Here is a 20,017-nt window from a genome sequence, read left to right on the forward strand (position 1 = left end):
CAAAATCACTTCTCAATGTCAGTGATTTTTTAATTCGAATTTCAACGTACTACCAACCCTAACAACATAATCTTAAATAAATATAATCAACCCTAACTTAACCTAACCTAACCTACTTATGTTGGCTGCTAAGATATTATGATCTGTTTGCTTCCGCAGCCAGTGAAAATGCAATTGGGTATAATTTCATCGAAATGTCAGTGAAATTATAATTTCACTGCTGTTATGATTTCACTGTAACATCTACATCAGCGAGCAGCGAGCAAGTGTACATGTGTACGTACTAGTAGGAGTATTTAAAGTAAACATTTGGACTTAATATTAAATAAACATAACTACATACATACATCTAATATATAATTTCGAAAGAGACTTCGTAAGTTTGTATATAACTTCGTAAACAAATCAAAGTTTCTATGACAATTCAATTGGTTGAATATTATATTTTTTTCGATTCAAATAATTTAATAAAAAAACAAATGAATATTACAAATTAGATTCGCCATGTTTACGCTGTTTATATTACAAATACTGAGCGAAGCCGGGTAAAACAACTAGTTTATAATATAGCGAAACTGAAATGTATTGAAAAAAAAAGCAATTCGATGTAAACTGGTATAAAACTATTTACAAAAAGGATATTAAATTTTTTTTAAGGAAAGATTTGAGATCACGAGACATGTAAACAAATGAACTATGGTTCTGAACATTTTCAGTTTAAAAAGTTATTTAATTTAATTGATTATTATATAAAAGGCTATTATATAGGTATGTAAATGTATGTTAAAATGTAAATTAGCCCAAAAATGTGTCGCCCTGAATTAAGTAATAACACTATTATATTTTTTTTCCGTAAATATTTCAATAATGAATATATTACAAACCTGATGTGCCATTTATATAATTTGCATCCTGGCAACATTTGAATAGGTACATCCGAGGTAGACCAAAATTTGGGGCACGGAAACGACCACCATAGAAAATCGACTGGCGAACCGCACTTTGAGAACATCGGCATGCCGTAGTTATATACCTGGAAATATGCAAGTGTGACAGATATCAACTCAAGAACCAAACGTTGGAAAATTCAGTGATGAACAGAACACGAAAGACTCTAGACGTACCTACTCGCGACTTAGATTCGTTATTTTAAATATACATATAATATACTTAAGTCAACAATAGTATTTGACTCTTGCTGGATATAAATCGGTGAGTTTTTATGATTGATTAAATTTATTTGTCCGAAAAATAAATTGAACGAATCTTTTTAAGTATGTATGTATAGGTACATATATTATTGTTGTCATTTAAAACTGACTATTATGATTTTGTTTACTTTTGTATTATGGAATTTTAACAAATGAATATTGTTTACTATTGACGTGTATAGAATATATTATTTCAAAATGTTCATAATTGCTGCGGTATTTAATGAGATTAAGCTTACTTATGTAGATTTATTCCCTGGGTTAGGAATGTTTCATGTATAAAAAAGTCCAATAAAATATTCAATGTTTCTGAAGGATGATAAATTTTTAACAAAACAAATGATTTAAATATTGTTTGAAAAAAAAACAAACATTGTTTTTCAAATAGTAATGAATCGAAAATGAGACAAATATTTCAATAAATAAATATAATATAAAGTTATATCTTAATATATAAATTCGAAAGAGACTTTGTATGTATGTATGTATGTAAGTTTTGGTTCGTAGAATTCGTGACGTTAAATTTAATAAAAAAAGAAATGAACATTCAAATAGATTTGAAAAAAAAAAAACCATTCAAATAAATTTAATACAATGTTTTCTATTGGATTAGCCATGTCTAAGCGGTTTATATTACAAATACCGAGCGAAGCCGGGTAAAACCACTAGTTATAAATATAGGCATATATGTATGTAGCACTTGAAAAACATTAAATTTGCGTATGAAAAAACTTGATCAAACAATCAATCAGTGTGGAAATAAATAAGCAATGAGTGATATTCGAAGAAATCATTTCTGAAGATTTTCAGTTTTCATTGAAATTGCAATAGGATTGGGAAAATTCATCCTTTACATTTTCTTATAAAAAGCTGATTCCAATTGGAATCTTAAACAAACATGTCGTTTTAAATTACAGAAAAGATCTCTTGAATGAAAATTGAATTATTATTAAAATTTATACGTTGGGAAATTTAAACGGCATTTGCGAAATTTTCATAATATGCATATGCCGTGAAAGTCAATAAATACCGGTTCTCAAAACGTCTTTGCATAAACTTTTCTTAGAAGGTCGACATTCTGTAATTCGTATTTGGAATTTAAATAAATTGCCATGGTTATATTATATATAACATATAAAGTTTTTTTTTTTAATTTAAGTGGTTAGTTTAGTTAAATATTTGATTTGACTTTATATTATGTAGGTATATCACGACTTTGTTATTATTCATCGAAATCATCACGTGCTCTTTGCTATTTTTTCCATTGAGAAAATTGCGTGGTGTATCTTTATGCACTTTAGTATGAAAATTACTCTCATGTATTTTCTTCAATGAGAATTTCATGGTCATAGTACCTATTGTGGGTACCATTGTTAATATTTTTCAAAAATTTTTTTCTTGATATCGTTTACAGGAAAATTGAAACCTTCATTATTATTGAATAATAAGTATGAATTGATTTTGATTACGCGATCAAAATAATTCAAACATCTTTTACAGATAATATTGAAATAAATGTAGAGCTGATGTTTATTTAATGTGTAAAAAGACCTCGTAATTTTTTTTAAATATTTTATATCAAGCTTAATCATACAACAAAAAGGACATTGTTTGATTTCGATGAATATCGCATGACCGTAAATAGTCATTTTCTTAACGACGATTTCTGCTTTTGCTGAACGAAGTATGTATGTATGTATGTACATATGTATGAATGTTTGACTTGCGACAAAATGTTTGATAACGATTCAATTGAAATGAAAAAAAAATAAACGGATTGAAATAACGTTTTCAATGCCATTTAGTTTGACAATGATTCTATTACTTTTAAGTCATATAATATTTACTTCAAAAAATCAAGAATGATTCTGACTCATTATGGTTATAATTTGTGTACCTACATATATATTATGGGTAATTATCAATTTGGCTTAGGTTAGCAGTTCAATTCATGACTTATATACTTCTCTAAGTTTAAGCCCTGATGAATCATAGATCGACAATCCCTATTGTCATAATTTAATGATACATTTTTACAAAATACTCTACTAAGTATATATTCTCTAAATATAAACAATCGTTCTTTAATATTCGTTTAGTAAGTTTACGGAAATGTCACCTGAGAAATATAACATACATATAATTGAAATGACGACACTGTCACTCATTTCGTTGACAGATTTTGTAATTTGGATAATTTTATACACTCTTCGATTTGGTCAAAGTCACCATAAAGCGTCCGTTCTACTTCCATCCAATGCAGAAAAGTGTTGTCGAGTCATCCGAGTGTTGAACGATCGATTGTTGGCGCATCAGCGACCTTCCCATTGACTGTACCGTGTGGAATGTTCCAACAATTCGCAAAAAGGAAGTGCGGTTGCTGATGACAATTGCATCGGCACTACAGTGCAATCGACCACGTTAATTATAACTGAATTTCTGCGAAAATTACACAAAAAGCATAGCTTGCACCCCAACGTCGTGTCAGATCTTCCACCAGTTTGTTTGCGTGATCTTATCAAATCGATTTCCATTACAATGTGAAGGTTGGTATCAATCATCATGAAGTTGATCACTAAGATTTGTAAAATCATTTTAATGTCCAGTCGTTGAATCGAAATTACACATGATAAGGTACCATTGATCATGCAAAGTACCATTCTGACAGTTCGATGTGTCATATACATACATACATAGTATATGTATGTAATTAGAAAAAAAATAATTCCGATGTGGTTTCATATATTAACCAATTAAGAATTTTAATTATAGTCTACTAAATAATCTAAAGTCATGCCATTTAAATTTTTTTTCAATTCATTTTCAAAATGAACTAAGGGACCCATTTCTTACATATGAGATAATTGAACTTCATATTTTTCTTTGTAAAGATTCAACCGTATATGAGAATTTTAGACGATTATTTGACAATAAACATTAGTGGGCTAGGTCACATCTAAAATCAAAATTATTTTGTAGATAGACAATTCTATTTGATGATACCTAAGCCATATCAATTTTTTTGTTTATTTCTGTCATTCCTTAAGAGGGCTGTACACCCGAAACCTTAATTTTGCTACCGTTCCTTTCTTCGATATATATATTGAGTGTATGTATATATTGAGTGAATGCGACAATATATATCAATATATATATATATATTGAGTGAATGCGACAGTTGCGCTTCGACCAGATAAAACGTATTTTAAATTGACAAAATCGAGGTTTCGTATTCTACTATATTCTCCTCCAAAACTGGATCAATTTTTAAAAAAATTTTATCATCGGTATGAGAAAGATATTTTCTGTGCATCTATTGGCGTATTTTTTTAAAAATCGACCGTTAAATAACCACGCTAAACTCTTTTCGTGGGTGTAAAAAAGAGGCGATTTTATAGATGTTTGGCGGCTCCTAGCTCCTATAAAAAATAATTAATCAAAAAAATAAAACGATAGATGCACCCCAATGGTGGATATCCATAGCATATTAAAAAATAATTTCTCTAGTGCCATTATTGAGGAAGGGAGAAGTATAGTACGTTTGTATGGACAAGGCGCTGCTGTCCAGCCCTCTTAATAGTAGCCAGGTTTATCCCTAAAATTGAACGGTAGACATTATTATCTTATATTAAACCGTTCGATAAGTTTTTTGATCCAATACTTCGAATGGATGTTTTATAGAGCTTAAATCTTCTTATGACTTTTATAAGACGCAATACACCCTTTTATTTTTTATGACCTTGTAAAGCATACCAGCTGCCCAAGCTCTAAGCTCAATTTTGCAATCTTACAGAGGGTCGGATCAAAATGCACTTCCAGTCAAGGTCAAATCGATTTACAATCCTGAATTTCAAGTTGTTCAAGTGTTCTTCGACGTAAGGGGACTCTGAATAGGGACTTCAGTGCTATTTTTTTTCGTAGTACGATTTAAAATATGACGTCATTACATTAGTTATTCATTCAGCAAAAATGATTTGCTCAGTCGTTCAGCTCAGTTCCACGAGAAACTTCAGAGAACAAACACTGCACTTCCAATTGCATTGCTAATCATAATTCATATATCAATACATATCAGGTTGGACACTTTTTTTCTAAACATTACATACATAGAATATATTATGTGTTATTATTGGCGATAAGGAATATCATTTGAAAGAAAAACAAAGCTTTTTTTATGTACATTATAATAGTATGTTATTACTGCTGTTGTCTTCTCATAATAAATTTTGTATTTGCTTTTTAAATAGATATTTAAATACAAAAATGATAATAAAAAAATACGGTTAGCAATAAATTACACTTGCATACATAGGTTGCTTTCATAAGATAATATGTATGTATATACAGTTTTACATGTTTATAATTTTTTTTTTTTTTCTATATATTTTATATTTTCATTCATACTTAATAAATTAAATAAACTTCGTATGTACATATTTAGTTACCTTACATTATTTTGAGGGTCTCAAAGTGAGCTTGCTACTAACATACATATAAATATTCAATTGAACAATTTTATATTCAGATATACATATATTGAGTATGTACGAAAAACCTTAAAAATATTTTTCTCATATTTAAAATTACAATCAATCCTCAATAGTACTCACATATAATATACATAAAAAAAATCTAGTTTTAAAATAAATTACATTTGATTTTCGGAATTGAAATTTCGCGTCGTTAATTAATTGTATGATTGTATGAATACATTAAATTTAATTTGTTTTTTAAATATTTTTTAATTGTTCATAAATTACATATGTTTCCGATACATCTCAGGTCTATTCTAATAGTGATCATTTTATATTCTATACCTTTTACGTACGTAGAACAATAGATGAAGTTTTGTGATCATGTGAAAATTTGAACTCGGAGTTTTGACTGATTCGAACTCAGAATCGTCCTATCGAACTGAAATTTCATATCTAAAAGTTTAAGCTTAATACCAAATTATTTATAAAATTTGGTAATCATCCGCCAACCGGAAGTGACAGTTTACTCTTGGATTTTTCTTCCACGATTCTTTCCACACCCCTGAACGTATAAAACTGAAAATTTATAGTTATATTCTTTATGTACTAACTTAGAGCTGATAAGGTTTTGGTCAGAACTCGTAAACCGGAAGTAGTATTTTTTTTAAAACAATATTTCATTATTTTATTTTGATCTTTTAAATTATTTTTATATTCTTGATATTTAATGCGTATAATAATTATAGTGATTTTAAGTATAAAAAAAATATAACGCATGCAATTCCCGTTCCCGTTCCCGTTCCCGTTTAAAATTATTGCAATGACACTCATTTCCGTTTTTCTCGTTTCCGTTCCCGTTTTTGGGGGTTTTTTTCACAGTAATCTTCCCAAGGGATCCCAAATATTCGTCGACTTCACCTATTTGAATATCGAATAGTAAATCAAGAGCTATTCGAATATTCGGATATATTCGAAAATTAAAAAAAAAAGGTAATTACATATGCACCAAGCATAAATTTGAATGAATCTTGAATGAATCGTCTTATCATAGTTACCATTGAATTCCACCTCGTTTTTACAGCCAATAATAATTCATTATGATTTCTTGTAAAAATGACTTCTTAAATATTCGTATTATTTTTTCTAAAATTTCGTAGAGATTATTATCGATCGAAAAGTGATTTTCTTCAAACATTTCCGTATTTAATGAATGAAAATCCGTTTCTTCACGATAGACATTTCATCTTTTTCATTATCTTCATTTTTATCACAATTATCCCCATTATATATTTCATTTTCTTCATAATCGTCAGCTTCTTCGTCATCACTCTTTTCACGTTGATTTTGTGTATTTAATTTATAAGAAAATATTTACACGAATAATATTCGAATAGTTGATGAAATATTCGAATAACGAATGGCTGAAAAATCAGACGAATAATTCAAATATTCGATTGGGATCCCTAGTATAGACATCTTGTTGTAATCATCGAAACTTTGGCTAATGCATTAATATGGTTATTGATGATTCCATTATAGAATCTTCTGGTTAGTTTGTTAGTAATATCTACGACTAACTGAATTTTATACATTTCATTTGCAATATATGTATATAGACTCCAGATACTTATGTACATATTATGTATGTTGGTTTTTTGTATTCATACTTTCAATAATGATCAATTTTTTCATTATTTTTGTATTTTATTTCAAAGATATCACTGTTTTCATAAAAATAGACATTTCTGTAGCCGGTTGATCAGGTAGCACAGTTCACTTTCTCCGAACGAACACCGTAATAGTAAATTGCAACCGGCGACAAGACGGTGAAATAATGCACTTCCAACCCCGAGGGCCATTGCAATTATGTACGTGTCGGCAAGTTCAAAAATTGCAACCGGTGCGTATTTCTAGTATGTATATATGTACGTACATATATACCACTACGATGACGATTTCCACGAATCAAATCGCAACTGAACAATAATTATATCGCTGTATACTACTTTGAATCCGCGTGTTCTAATAATAATGTGCGGTGATTATACGAGTATGTATGCATAAACGTGGCGACGATTATGGCCCTATTTTCACCTGAGCGACTGCTGCTAATTATTTAATCACACTTAATACAGTAGAAAATAGAATTTTCCTAATTTTCATAGTGAAATTCTCGACTGTTGCGTAACTGTGCGATTTCGATTCGTCTGATGACGTGACATCGACATAATTGATTCAGTATAAAATATATCAAACTACTGTTGTGCTCATTGAACTTTCAATGGGTGATTTTAGAAAGGAATCGAATTATTTGCAATATATAAAACTAGTCGAATTGCCCGGCATTGCTAGTAAAAATTTAAGAGAAACCTTCGGTTTAGGCTAAAGTGCCATGCGATAGTGTACTAATTTTGGTAGTTCCAAATTGAAAACTGCAGATTTGTATAGCAGAAAAACAAATATATATTAATTATTATTTATTTTATATACATATATGTTATAGTCTAAGTGTTCACTCCGGTTCATTCATGATCATACTAGTTTATTCATACACGAACTATCACTTTTAGTTTAAATGATAACAGTCAAAGCTAATCTTCAAATAGACACCAGGTGTCGCATGAAACTTTAGCTGTTAAAACATTTGAGATATCAAAACGCCAGGTATTTAAAAGGGAAATATTATGGAAGCCACATTACAACGTTGCTAGAAATGACCGTTTCTGCTAATATTAAAAATATTGCAACCCAGGGTAACCATATTACGTACAAAACGATTGAGAATACCTATGCGTAATAGTTTGTGCATGAAAAAACTAGTTCGTTTGTGAATTTGTTTTTTGTGTACACTATAACTGGCCAGATTGGTTGAAGTGAACGAGATTTTCACTTGGACTGTAACATATACATACATCTATAAAATAAAATCGATGAGTCAAATAAAATAAATGAACGAAATCGGTGAATAAATAACCAATTTTTGGAAGTGTATGTACATATAATATATGTAAGTTCACTATGCAAGCATTTATGGGCCTTTGAATATGATAAATATTATTGTTTGGAATGATAATTTAACGCTCTGCCGGTAAATTTAAACATGATAAATTCGTAAAAAAGTGCTTAAATATATAATTGATTATGACTGAAAACAAATTACGCGTAGTGTTAAATAATCGCGATCATTATATAAATTGACGAAGCAGCACAATTGGTGATCAGGAAATCGTTTAAAGTAATCAATTCATGCTACAAGTCGGAAAATTGTCGTTCGAAAATTTGAGGAAATTTAGTCCAATGTCAAAGTCACAAAAATTTTTTTTTTTATTATTTTATGTACGCACAAATTTTTGTACAGACATACCCGATTATGCATGGTATGCGAAATTGAAAAAAAATGTCAAGCAATTACTCTACATTTAGCAAACAGTGAGAGTAACACGCAAAATTTAAAATAAAAACAAATAATTAGTCACAGTTTTTTTAGTCTTGATAGGAAAAAATGTGGCCAACGAGCCGTGCCAAAGTGCAGTTAGTTATGAGGCTACTTTTCCGCGTTTCGTGCGATTTTTCCGGAAAATTCATCAAAGGACGCGCTCAGTACAGTTGCGTGACACCGTGAATGCCAAGGTAAAATGTTTACACTCAAATAATCACTTATACATATATTGTTAGGAATTCCCGCAATAGTGTAATATATCACAATAGACTAGGATATAAACGAAAAGAAACTGTAGTATTTTTCCATGTATGAATGCATTTAATTCAGTGTTCGGGTGTAATGTTAAAATTAGGGGGTTATGGGTTAATTCGAATTTTAGAATGTGTTTTAATTATTAATAAAAAGTTTGAGTTAAATTTAGAAGTAGACAAAAACGAGTAAGATGGTTCTCAAATGTCATAGATTTATCCTAAAGTGATAGAAAATTTTAAATCATATCAAAATCAAATCGTATTCAAGGGTAAAACTCTAAATAAATTTATATTCAAAATAAAAATTTGTAAGTACGGACTATTTGTTCTTTGAATTTGAAAAGTTTATTATGTAATTTTTTAAATTTGGTTCTATTTGACTCACCGTTTAAAAGTCAATATGCAAAAGTAGCTTAGTTTCAAATTTTCTTAACGTATAAAGCAACCTGTAATTATTTATAACTGCTCCTGTCATTACATATCAACAAATCATAATAGTGATTTATTAACACCATATCTACATCTGTCATTGTCTTGCAGAATATGAATTATAATAAAATAAAGCTATTACGTGATTCATTTGAATTACTCACATTCTCGTATATGTTCATGAAAACTATTCAGTTATATCCATTGTTTGATGATTAATCGTAACTATTTGGAAACCACTGGTAATAGTCAATTAAACGTCATAGCCTAGTATAGTCTAATTGGCTGTGATGTATCCAAGAAAACTGGCCATTGTTGGATCAAACACCATGAAGGACTCTCGATGTGATTTTTATGTAAATTTACTGTATTCTTTAGAGGCGAGAAATAAAAAAAGCTTATTAACTTCTGCATGAAACAGCAAACCTTTTGTGATAGTGACATTCACCGTTCATTGAATCGATTTTGCAATTGTCAATGACCGCTTGCTAATTGGCATTTCGCTCTTGAAAGTTTTTTCCCATATAATGATACTACTTATAATAATAGAAGTGTTCAAGAGCATCAAATCCAAAATGATTATCATATAATGAATAGTCGCGTTATTAACGATGCAGTTTGAACAGCGGTAATGTAAATTTAAAAAAGCATATTAATTAATAGCATGTATGTAATAGCCAATATACAGATGTATCAAATGCTTTACTTAACAGAGTAAATATTTGAAAAATGCGTTTTGATGCAAATTTTGGTGTTTTATATTATCATGGAAATTGACCGAAGATAATTATTATAATTTTCGCCAAATTGAGATGTTAACATATCTTGCAGACATTATTTTTGTATGCAAGAGCCAAAACGACACGGTCCATAACTAATTACACCTTATAAAACAAGTACATACAATTTTGTCGATTTAAATACAGATTTTTAAGCACCATGTCATAATAATGTAAATGTTATTTAACTTTCCGATTTGTGTCTCGAAACTTATATTGTTGAATATTAAAATGTGGAAGAAACTAACTATATATGTAAGTATGTACATAAATATATAAACGATTTAAGGTATGTTGATACTATTGAAGTTAGATGGAATCTACATATACATATATTTATATATAAAAATCAATGTTTGTCTCTTCGTCTGTCTGTCACGTATGCGTTCCTATACCATTCAACCGATTGCGATGAAACTTGCGTGAGTTATTGTGTGTATGCCCGCGATGGTTTCTACAAAAAACATCGCCCAAAAAACGGAAACGGGAACGGGAAAGCAGGAATGAGTGGCATTGCAACGCAATAATTTCAAATGTGTTCGCGTCTCCACCTGCGTTGTTAGGGTAAAATAAACAAATAGTTGAATAATTTCAAATGTGTTAATTATTCAATTGTTGACAAATTTTCATTACTGTAATTTAATTTGAGTATTAAGTATTAATTTGAAACTGAAACATTCACTATCGATACATATCGAGAAACGGGGACGGGAATTGCATGCGTTATTGTGGCATTGCAACGCATGCCGTGTTCAGCTAGTATGCTAATAAATATATATTCTTTAAGTTGTGCATTTGATGTATGAATTCAAGGTAGCCGCAAATGCATACAGGAGTGTCGCTATTATAGCGTATAAATAGTCCTTACGCACCCTTGACCGCGTTAAAATTCAAGACGAGTCATTTATTGTACACAATTTAAAGACCAGTTTTCCACCCTTGCAGTTCAGTGTAAAGAAGTATATGTATGTATGTAGGTATGAATATACAATGCAAAAATGCACTTGTAGTTTGCAGAATAGAAACTGCATAAAGACCTAGGGTTGTGAGTATACCGTTTGTTCGGAATCAGGGCAATAATAGTTTTGTATGCATTTTCACGTCTCTCGTTGCACTTTTGCGTGTGAACAGAGTTGAGTTTGAGACATGGTGTAATTTTCAATTGAATGAATTTTTTTAGGGTTGAAATGTGTATTTTGAAGTTGCATAGTATATTATTATGTATTAAGCATGGAATGGGTAACCTTTAAAAATAAAACAATGGTTATTGTGTTATAACAAATTATCTTCATTGAGAAAATCGTTTTATATTCAGACAAAATTGTTAAACAATTTGAGCGCTAAAATTGAGAGAAAATTGCAAAGCACGCTTAGATGTAAATTTGTTTTTATTTCGTTGTCCATCGATCATTTCTATTTGAACTTTGTACGGTCTGTTTTTTTATTCTCCGAATAAAAAAAATGCACTGCATAAATTAATTATTGGTAATTTGCTGTAATTTTGATCTTCAATGAAAGTTACCTTACAAAATAATTTAACTTATTTGTACAGCTTTCTTTAATAAATTCTTATCATGTCAAATAAATTTGTCACGGATTGCAATTAGGTCTTGGACGTTTATGAAATTCCAGATATAATATTGAATTTATCACCTGTGCATATTGAAAATCTGTCTACGACTACCGAATTTAAATACCTCCAAAAATATAGTAACCATATTTTGAACGTTTCTTTACACATCTAAATAAATGAAGTAAACATTTCAAATATGAAAACTTTAGCAGCTAATTTAATTATATCGAGTCATATATCGTGTTTTATGTCAATTTTTCTAATCAATTATTTGATAAATTGGTCGTTAAAAGCAAATTTACATATGAAAAAATTATGTTTATTGGTGACATAACATGATGTTTATACAGTTGACAATTAATGGTTGGTAATTGATTATTAAAATCATCGAAAAAAAATGCATTCAGCGAGAGTTTTCATATTTTTTAGATTCCAAATTAATATTTGTGTTAATCTTTTCCCTGAGAAAATTCAAATAACTTCTCAAACAAGAGAAAACTTTTTCTAATGTTAACCCAAAAATCACGTCCACTACCGATATTTTCGAATTTTCCATATCCAGTTCCAACATTGCAACCTGTGGTTTTGCTATTTAGGAACTGGTTATGGAAAAATTCGTAAATATCGGGTGTATATATCGGTAGTGTGGACGTAGGCAATCAAATCAATGGTTTTCAAAAAATATATACATGTTTGTATGAATGCATATTTTTTTAATCATAATTTTACGTAGCATTTGATACTTTTTAAAAGTTTTAAAAATAGTACATATAAAAACTTTAGTTTTACCTATGTATAATATTTATGAAGTTTTTCAATTTATTGAATCAGTGATATTATACATATGTAAATATGCTTGAGACATTGGTATACATTTGATACAAGAAAATCAAATTTAAGTTAATTCCGAAAGTATGAAATAGTTAAGCTCCTATGGAAATGGATTCATATAATTTCCTTATCTCAACCAATTTCACTTTCAAATGACATCATCATTGCGACATTGTTAATAGCAAAGTATATGTAGTTGTTAATATCTTTATTTAAAATAGCTATTTTACAAAATAAATATTTGTAAGAGTTTGTAAAAAGTGTCATGTATTATTATTGCAAATAAAAACCAATTGATGTATCTTAGACTTTGTTCGTAATTTACATTCATAGTTAAAAAAAACCACAATGTACATATAAATATACAATACACAAATATATGAATATATATATATATATATATATATATATATATATATATATATATATATATATATATATATATATATACGTTTAGGTATATAGTATAATAAACATCTACGACTACTATTGGACGAGTTAAGATATATAACATTGCACTGGTACATTTTCACTGTTGTTATGCAGGCTGTAGTACGCGTCGTTCAAAGATGGTATGACTGGTAGACTACATTCAGCCATGACCAAGTATAGGCTAAGTGAAGATGGCGATGCCGACAAACCAGTCCATTTCCTACAAAGAAATTTCGACAGTCTACAAGTGGACGAGCAGATGTCAACAAGGGGCGGAGACCCCGCTGTAGACCCCCGTTCATGCTCATTTAGTACTTCCGGTTGTGAAATTACCACGGGTTGCTATGTGAAGCATTCTGCTGAGTGTCTCAGTTCCTTGCCCAACGTAAACAGGAACTTCATCAGTGATAACAGACTCAGCAATGGATTCATAGCAGGTTAATATAACATTTTTTAACCACATTTTCAAAACAATCTTCTCTCCATGGAATTTAGCAGTTGTTTAAAATGGGTCTACCACATGGGCCCGAATGTGAAACGCCCGAAAACGCAAATATCGAAAAAAGGGTGCATGGTAAACGGTATATACTCACTTAATTTGCGCGAGCAGAATACAACAGGAACAAGAGGAACAGGCTTTTCCTCCCGTATTCCGCGCGCGCACATTAATACGGGAGGAAAAGCCTGTTCCTCTTGTTCCTGTTGTATCCGGCTCGCGCAAATTAAGTGAGTATGTACCGTTTACCATGCACCTTTTTTTTTTTGATCTTTCGACTTAAGATCTTTTGATTTTCGATCTTTGCCTTCCGATATTTGCGTTTTCGGGCGTTTCACATTCGGGCCCGTGACGGAGACCGGTTTAAAATATAAACAGCAGAATAGATACATTTATGAACTACCAATTAGCGTTGCTTAGGTGGATGAAAGTTGAAAAGATCCTTTCGAATGTTCCACACTTTACATAGTTAGATAGTATGTATAACAAATTTGGTGGTCCCAAGTTTAAAATTGTAAATTTAAATATTTGACAAACATTCATACTAAATCTTAATATTATATAATAGATAATACATTGTACACCTACATATGGATATACAATGTATTATAAATTTCCAGAAAGAGTTTGAAATCTAAAACAATACTGTTATGGTTTTATCATTATCTGATTGTAGTTTCATATGCAATTTATATTTTTCTTTCATATTAGATGTATCGAAGAAAAAAGACAATGGCACCAGCCTTGCAGTTCAGCTGACCAAACGAGCAAGGAAAGGCTGTACTCCAAAATTATTACGAAAAAGAATCCCTATATTGGAGTGGCTGCCGAATTATCATCTCCCTGATGCGATAAGTGACTTGATTGCTGGTAATGTATAATACGTAACAGTTCAAATATGGTTTTTAGTTACATAAATAATCCTGAATTATACATTAGTAGCTAAATTTTAATTTCATTTTCAGGAGTGACAGTGGGTTTGACAGTTATACCCCAAGCAATAGCATATGCTAATGTGGCTGGTTTGCCACCTCAATACGGACTGTACTCGTCGTTTATGGCGTGTTTCGTTTACACAATATTTGGATCATGTAAAGATTCACCGATCGGACCAACGGCAATAGCTGCCATACTTACTAGGGAAAACATCCACGATTTGGGTCCAGAATTTGCTGTTTTACTATGCTTTTTATCGGGATGTGTCGAATTACTTATGGGTATTTTACAATTAGGTAATATATGTACTATAATACTATTTAGAAATGTATGATCAATGATCAATATTGAATGTGCGGTCTATTTATTTTAATTATTTTTAATTTTAGGATTTTTAATCGACTTCATTAGTGGGCCAGTGGCTGTTGGATTCACTTCAGCCGCAGCGATAATTATTGCAACAACTCAAATCAAAGATATACTGGGACTGGATTTTCCGGGTGGAAAGTTTCTTCATGTATGGCAGGGTATTTTTGAACATATCGGAGAAACTAGACTTTGGGACTCTATACTTGGATTGTCTTGCATTATTATACTGTTAGTTTTAAGGGTAAGTTCATCACATATATGTATATAATAGTGTTATGACCGTTGTAATTTCAACGGGTGATTTCGGAAACACATTAATAAATGATTTAAAATAAAGTTCCAATATGAATAGTAATAATTAATCGGAATCGGAACTGAAACAGAAATTGGGAATCAGTTATGCCAATTAAAGTATCCGATAAAAAAAAATTATAAAACCCGAAGTCAACATCGATGTCGAAATCGGAATCGGGAATCGGATAATATGAAAAGTACGTATTTTTACATCGCGTGACGTAAGTAAAAAGATTTATGAGCTATGTATGTTCAGTTTACAAAACCTAATTACCACAATTATGTATAAACAAACCCCCGGTCATTGACCTCGCAACCTTGAATATTATAAATTAGATATATGTATGTGTAGTTCACAATTAAATTATGTGCAATTTAGAACGCTTCCTTTATCAGCTGTAATTGTCTACTGGTCTAAAGCGCAGTCAAGCAGCAGATCGGACCATGTTCGATCCGCGGTCCGCGACTTCAAATTCATTTTATTTTTCAAATATCGTTAAAATATAATTAATTTTAATTAAAAAATATATATTTAATTTTTTTATAAGAAAACAAAAAAATAGTTCAAAAATACCCTAAATAAAATTATTATTACGTATTTTTAAATGGCGAGAAGGAAACAATTTCAATTAATGTTTAAAAAAAAAAGCGAATTTAAAATTTGACGATGGCTTCATCGCTGACTCTCTGATCTCAGGTATACCTATAAGAGTATATTTGTGTTCACGCGAGGGTTTCGATTCCGAATGAATTTATACAAAGTTTAGGCTTTTTATCGATTCATTATTATGTTCGGCTAGCGTTAGGACACACACACACAGAATAGCGTCTTTATATTTATATATAATAATAATATATACTAGTGTTGTACCCGATGAAATATCATCGCATGGGTGTTGGCATATTAAGTTATTAAATAAAAAAAAAATTAAAATAAATGTGTCGGTCCTGTGTTCGATCCGCACGCGGTCGAGTTTTTTTTAAATATATTTAATTTAATATTTATATTTAATTGTCTAATATGAAAAAAATGGTAAAAACTACCTACTTACCTACACATTAAAAATATAAAACTCCAATAGAATTAATTAGTTAATTAATTAATCAAATAAATTTTCAATAGATGGCGCTAAATTCTCAAAGATTTTAACGCCGTCTATAAGCCTAGAGAAATCATTGGTAGAAAAGAGTATATATATGTAGAAGTTTTTTTTTTCTTTTGTTATTATATTCGTACGTTTTGTTGGCAGTGTTTTAATTGTAACGTACATATGTATGTCGAATCGAAACGACTATTATATAGGCTTTTCATTCCAAATTCACCCTTTTTCATTTCAAATTGACCCCTTTTCATTGTCAATACACAGAATAGCGATATTATATAATATATATGATGATATGATATTTTTCATTAAATAGTCATGATAATCGATAATAAGAGTAAAAATGATTAATTTTTATGAAATTTGTTACAGAAAATAAAAGAAATACAAATAATACGAAAAGATGAAAAAGATACATCACAATTCCGCAGATTATTAGCTAAAATCTTGTGGTTCATATCAACGGGACGCAATATTATAGTGGTAGTTGCGTCGGCAGCTTTGGCATACTCGTTTGAGATACATCAACAAAGTCCATTTATTCTCACAGGTATATACAATATAGAAAATTATCATAACTATTGGATTAATAAATACTGTTAACTTCAAATATTAATGTCAAACATCCACAGGTCATGTAAAGCCGGGACTTCCGAATGTTACACTTCCACCGTTTGAAGCAACTGTCGGCAACAGCACATACAAATTCATCGATATGGCAACATCCATGGGCTCTGGCATATTCGTAGTACCTTTACTGTGCATTTTAGAGAACATAGCTTTGGCAAAAGTGTTTTGTGAGTTTGCGTTGATTTTTCATGGAAATTAATTTTCCGAATCGATTTGAAATATTATGCCAATTTTGATGAAATACTTTTTAGCTGAAGGAAAACCAGTCGATGCTACGCAAGAGATGTTGGCAATCGGATTGTGTAATATAGCGTCGTCTTTCGTCAGCTCGATGCCAGTCTCCGGTGCTTTATCACGCGGTGCCGTCAATAATGCTTCAGGTGTCAGAACTACACTTGGCGGAATTTATACGGGCATTATTGTACTTCTGTCACTGCAGGTGTGTATTTAATAAGTTACAGAGAGTAGAATGATTCTACATGGAAGATCTGGATTAAGATTTATACTTTGAATTAGAACAGTGAAAGCATTTATAGAATTAGCTGGTAATATGCTTTGTAATGTTTTCAATGGGGAAGCTTTGAAGAATATTGCATTGCAAATACATATTGTTCATACAAAAATGTACATATTTTAAACATCATCTGTCTCCTCATGACTAATGATAATAACTCTTTTTGAATTAGCTTAAAAGATTATGAAAGCAATACATACATACTATTTTTCTATTTGTTTTGACATTTCATAGTACAAAAGTACCAGCAACATTTCATAGTACAAATCAACTATTCCATTATTATCTCCTGTCTGAGAAAAATTCGAGAATCCGTTTTAAAATAGAGAAAATCCTTTCTTTGATTTGATTAAGTATTTAGGACATCAATTTGCTTCAAATACAATATGCATTTGTTTACTTAATTACTTATATTGTTACTTTTTCAGTTTTTCACTCCATATTTCTTCTACATACCGAAAGCTTCGCTAGCAGCTGTCATAATCGCAGCTGTGATATTCATGGTTGAACTTCATGTTATAAAACCCATATGGCGAACAAAAAGTAATACAATTATTACATGTCTTACTATATATTATATGTATGTACATATGTATATAAAATTAAACTTTCATAATTTATATTTTTTTCTAGAAATTGATATCATTCCTGCAGTTGTAACATTTATATCTTGCTTGTTGATACGCCTTGAGTTGGGTATATTCATAGGTATATCGATAAATTTGATATTCCTTTTGTATGCCTCTGCAAGGCCCAGCGTACATGTCAATAGAGCTATAGTATGTTACATTATATTTAAAAGATATTTTTTATCAAAGGAACTTTGTATAAACTATTCTTGAATTGCAGAGCATTCCTGGTGGTGTGGAGTACCTTGCCATAATGCCTGATAGAAGTCTAGTGTTTCCTTCTGTGGAGTATGTGCGTGGCGTAGTTTCCAAGGCTGGTATTAAACAAGCTCCATCACGGATGCCGGTGGTGTTGGATGCCACGCATATCCAAGGAGCTGATTTTACGGCAGCTCGGGTGAGTATTTTTACTATAAATACACAGAATATATTTTGAATTGGGTGTTTGTTAAGATGAGTTAATTTGTAGGGTATCAAATCGTTGATTGATGATTTTTATGCGAGAGGTCAACCGCTCATATTTTATAACTTGAAGCCATCAATCGTTGAAATATTCCGAGGGGTGCAACCCAAGGAGTTCAAGTCGTGCAGATGTCCAGCCGTTTTGGATGTTATGTTGCAGCAGGTAGCTCCGACAAACGGAGATGCAAAGATTGCCTCCATAACAGATATTTATTGTGATGGAAAAAAGTGAATTGAATATTGTATTAGTGTTAAATGTGCGACTGTGAGATAAGATCATTTATATTTTAAGTTTGATTTAACTTACTAATAGTACTGCAATACAAAAATATGCTATTGATAGTGATTTATATATTTAAAAGTTTGTTGAATGAAAATTGTTAATGTGTTATTGGAGAAAAAGGCATTTTTTTTAAATATATTTTTTATATGAAATTTATCGTGCCTTGAAATAAAATTTTTCAAAAATATTCAATTGTTTAATAAAAATTTAAAAATTCTAATATTATATAGGCTGTGACGAATCCTCATATAGAATAAAATTATGCTTATAGATATCGATAAAACCAAAGTATATTATGTTGTGTAAAATTGTGTATAAAATATTTATTATGAAATGTCTTTTATAGAACTATTTCGGAAGATTGCAATTCAAATTGTTGATTTTGAAAAAACTATAGATATTGTAAATAATAATATAGATATTATTGCTTTAGATTACCAACATTTAAAAATAAGTCTAGTAAACATAAGCGAACTGTAGCTGTAATAGAGAATAATTATTAAATAGTACAATATTTATTTCAGTGTTTTATTGCATTCCCATTCGAACGAAACAAACAGGTGGCATGAAAAGAAAAGGCAGAACTTATAAATATTTCATTTATTATTTAAGTATTAAAATTACATCTTATGGAGATCCAAGTTTCGCAAAAAGTTGTTTGGGAAAATTGGACAATTGTATCACATTGATTATAAGATATAAAAAGCTTTTTGAATCTACATATTATATATTTTATACAAACAAACATTCAAAGGAAATTGTCACACTAGATTGTATCGCAAATAAGAATTAATCAACAATACTCACATTACTTATTTACTAAAATGACAGTGAAAATATTTTTGTAAGACATTGATTATATGTACACAAACATACAT

At 30.2% G+C, this 20,017-nt stretch overlaps 1 protein-coding gene across 1 annotated transcript; it reads left to right on the forward strand.

Moving 5' to 3' along the window:
- Positions 1 to 1,054: 1,054 nt before the first annotated feature.
- On the forward strand, positions 1,055 to 19,656 carry LOC143916431 (sodium-independent sulfate anion transporter-like). Its single transcript, XM_077437536.1, has 12 exons — positions 1,055 to 1,212; positions 13,538 to 13,860; positions 14,631 to 14,789; positions 14,885 to 15,151; positions 15,245 to 15,465; positions 16,994 to 17,171; positions 17,254 to 17,418; positions 17,503 to 17,690; positions 18,194 to 18,308; positions 18,399 to 18,544; positions 18,615 to 18,791; positions 18,864 to 19,656. Exons 2-12 carry the CDS (start codon positions 13,566 to 13,568, stop codon positions 19,086 to 19,088), a joined length of 2,136 nt encoding a protein of 711 aa, XP_077293662.1. The 5' UTR covers positions 1,055 to 1,212; positions 13,538 to 13,565; the 3' UTR covers positions 19,089 to 19,656.
- The last annotated feature ends 361 nt before the right edge of the window (positions 19,657 to 20,017 follow it).

Source organism: Arctopsyche grandis, chromosome 9 (assembly GCF_051622035.1).
Source record: "Arctopsyche grandis isolate Sample6627 chromosome 9, ASM5162203v2, whole genome shotgun sequence".
Lineage (NCBI taxonomy): Eukaryota > Metazoa > Arthropoda > Insecta > Trichoptera > Hydropsychidae > Arctopsyche > Arctopsyche grandis.

Bases quoted from the DNA above. Each gene is read 5' to 3' on its own strand.
- LOC143916431 (XM_077437536.1), top strand. From the start codon at position 13,566: ATGACTGGTAGACTACATTCAGCCATGACCAAGTATAGGCTAAGTGAA. The intron at 17,419-17,502 runs GTGAGTTTGCGT...AATACTTTTTAG, and splicing joins AGCTTTGGCAAAAGTGTTTT to CTGAAGGAAAACCAGTCGAT. The intron at 18,545-18,614 runs GTATGTTACATT...CTTGAATTGCAG, and splicing joins TACATGTCAATAGAGCTATA to AGCATTCCTGGTGGTGTGGA.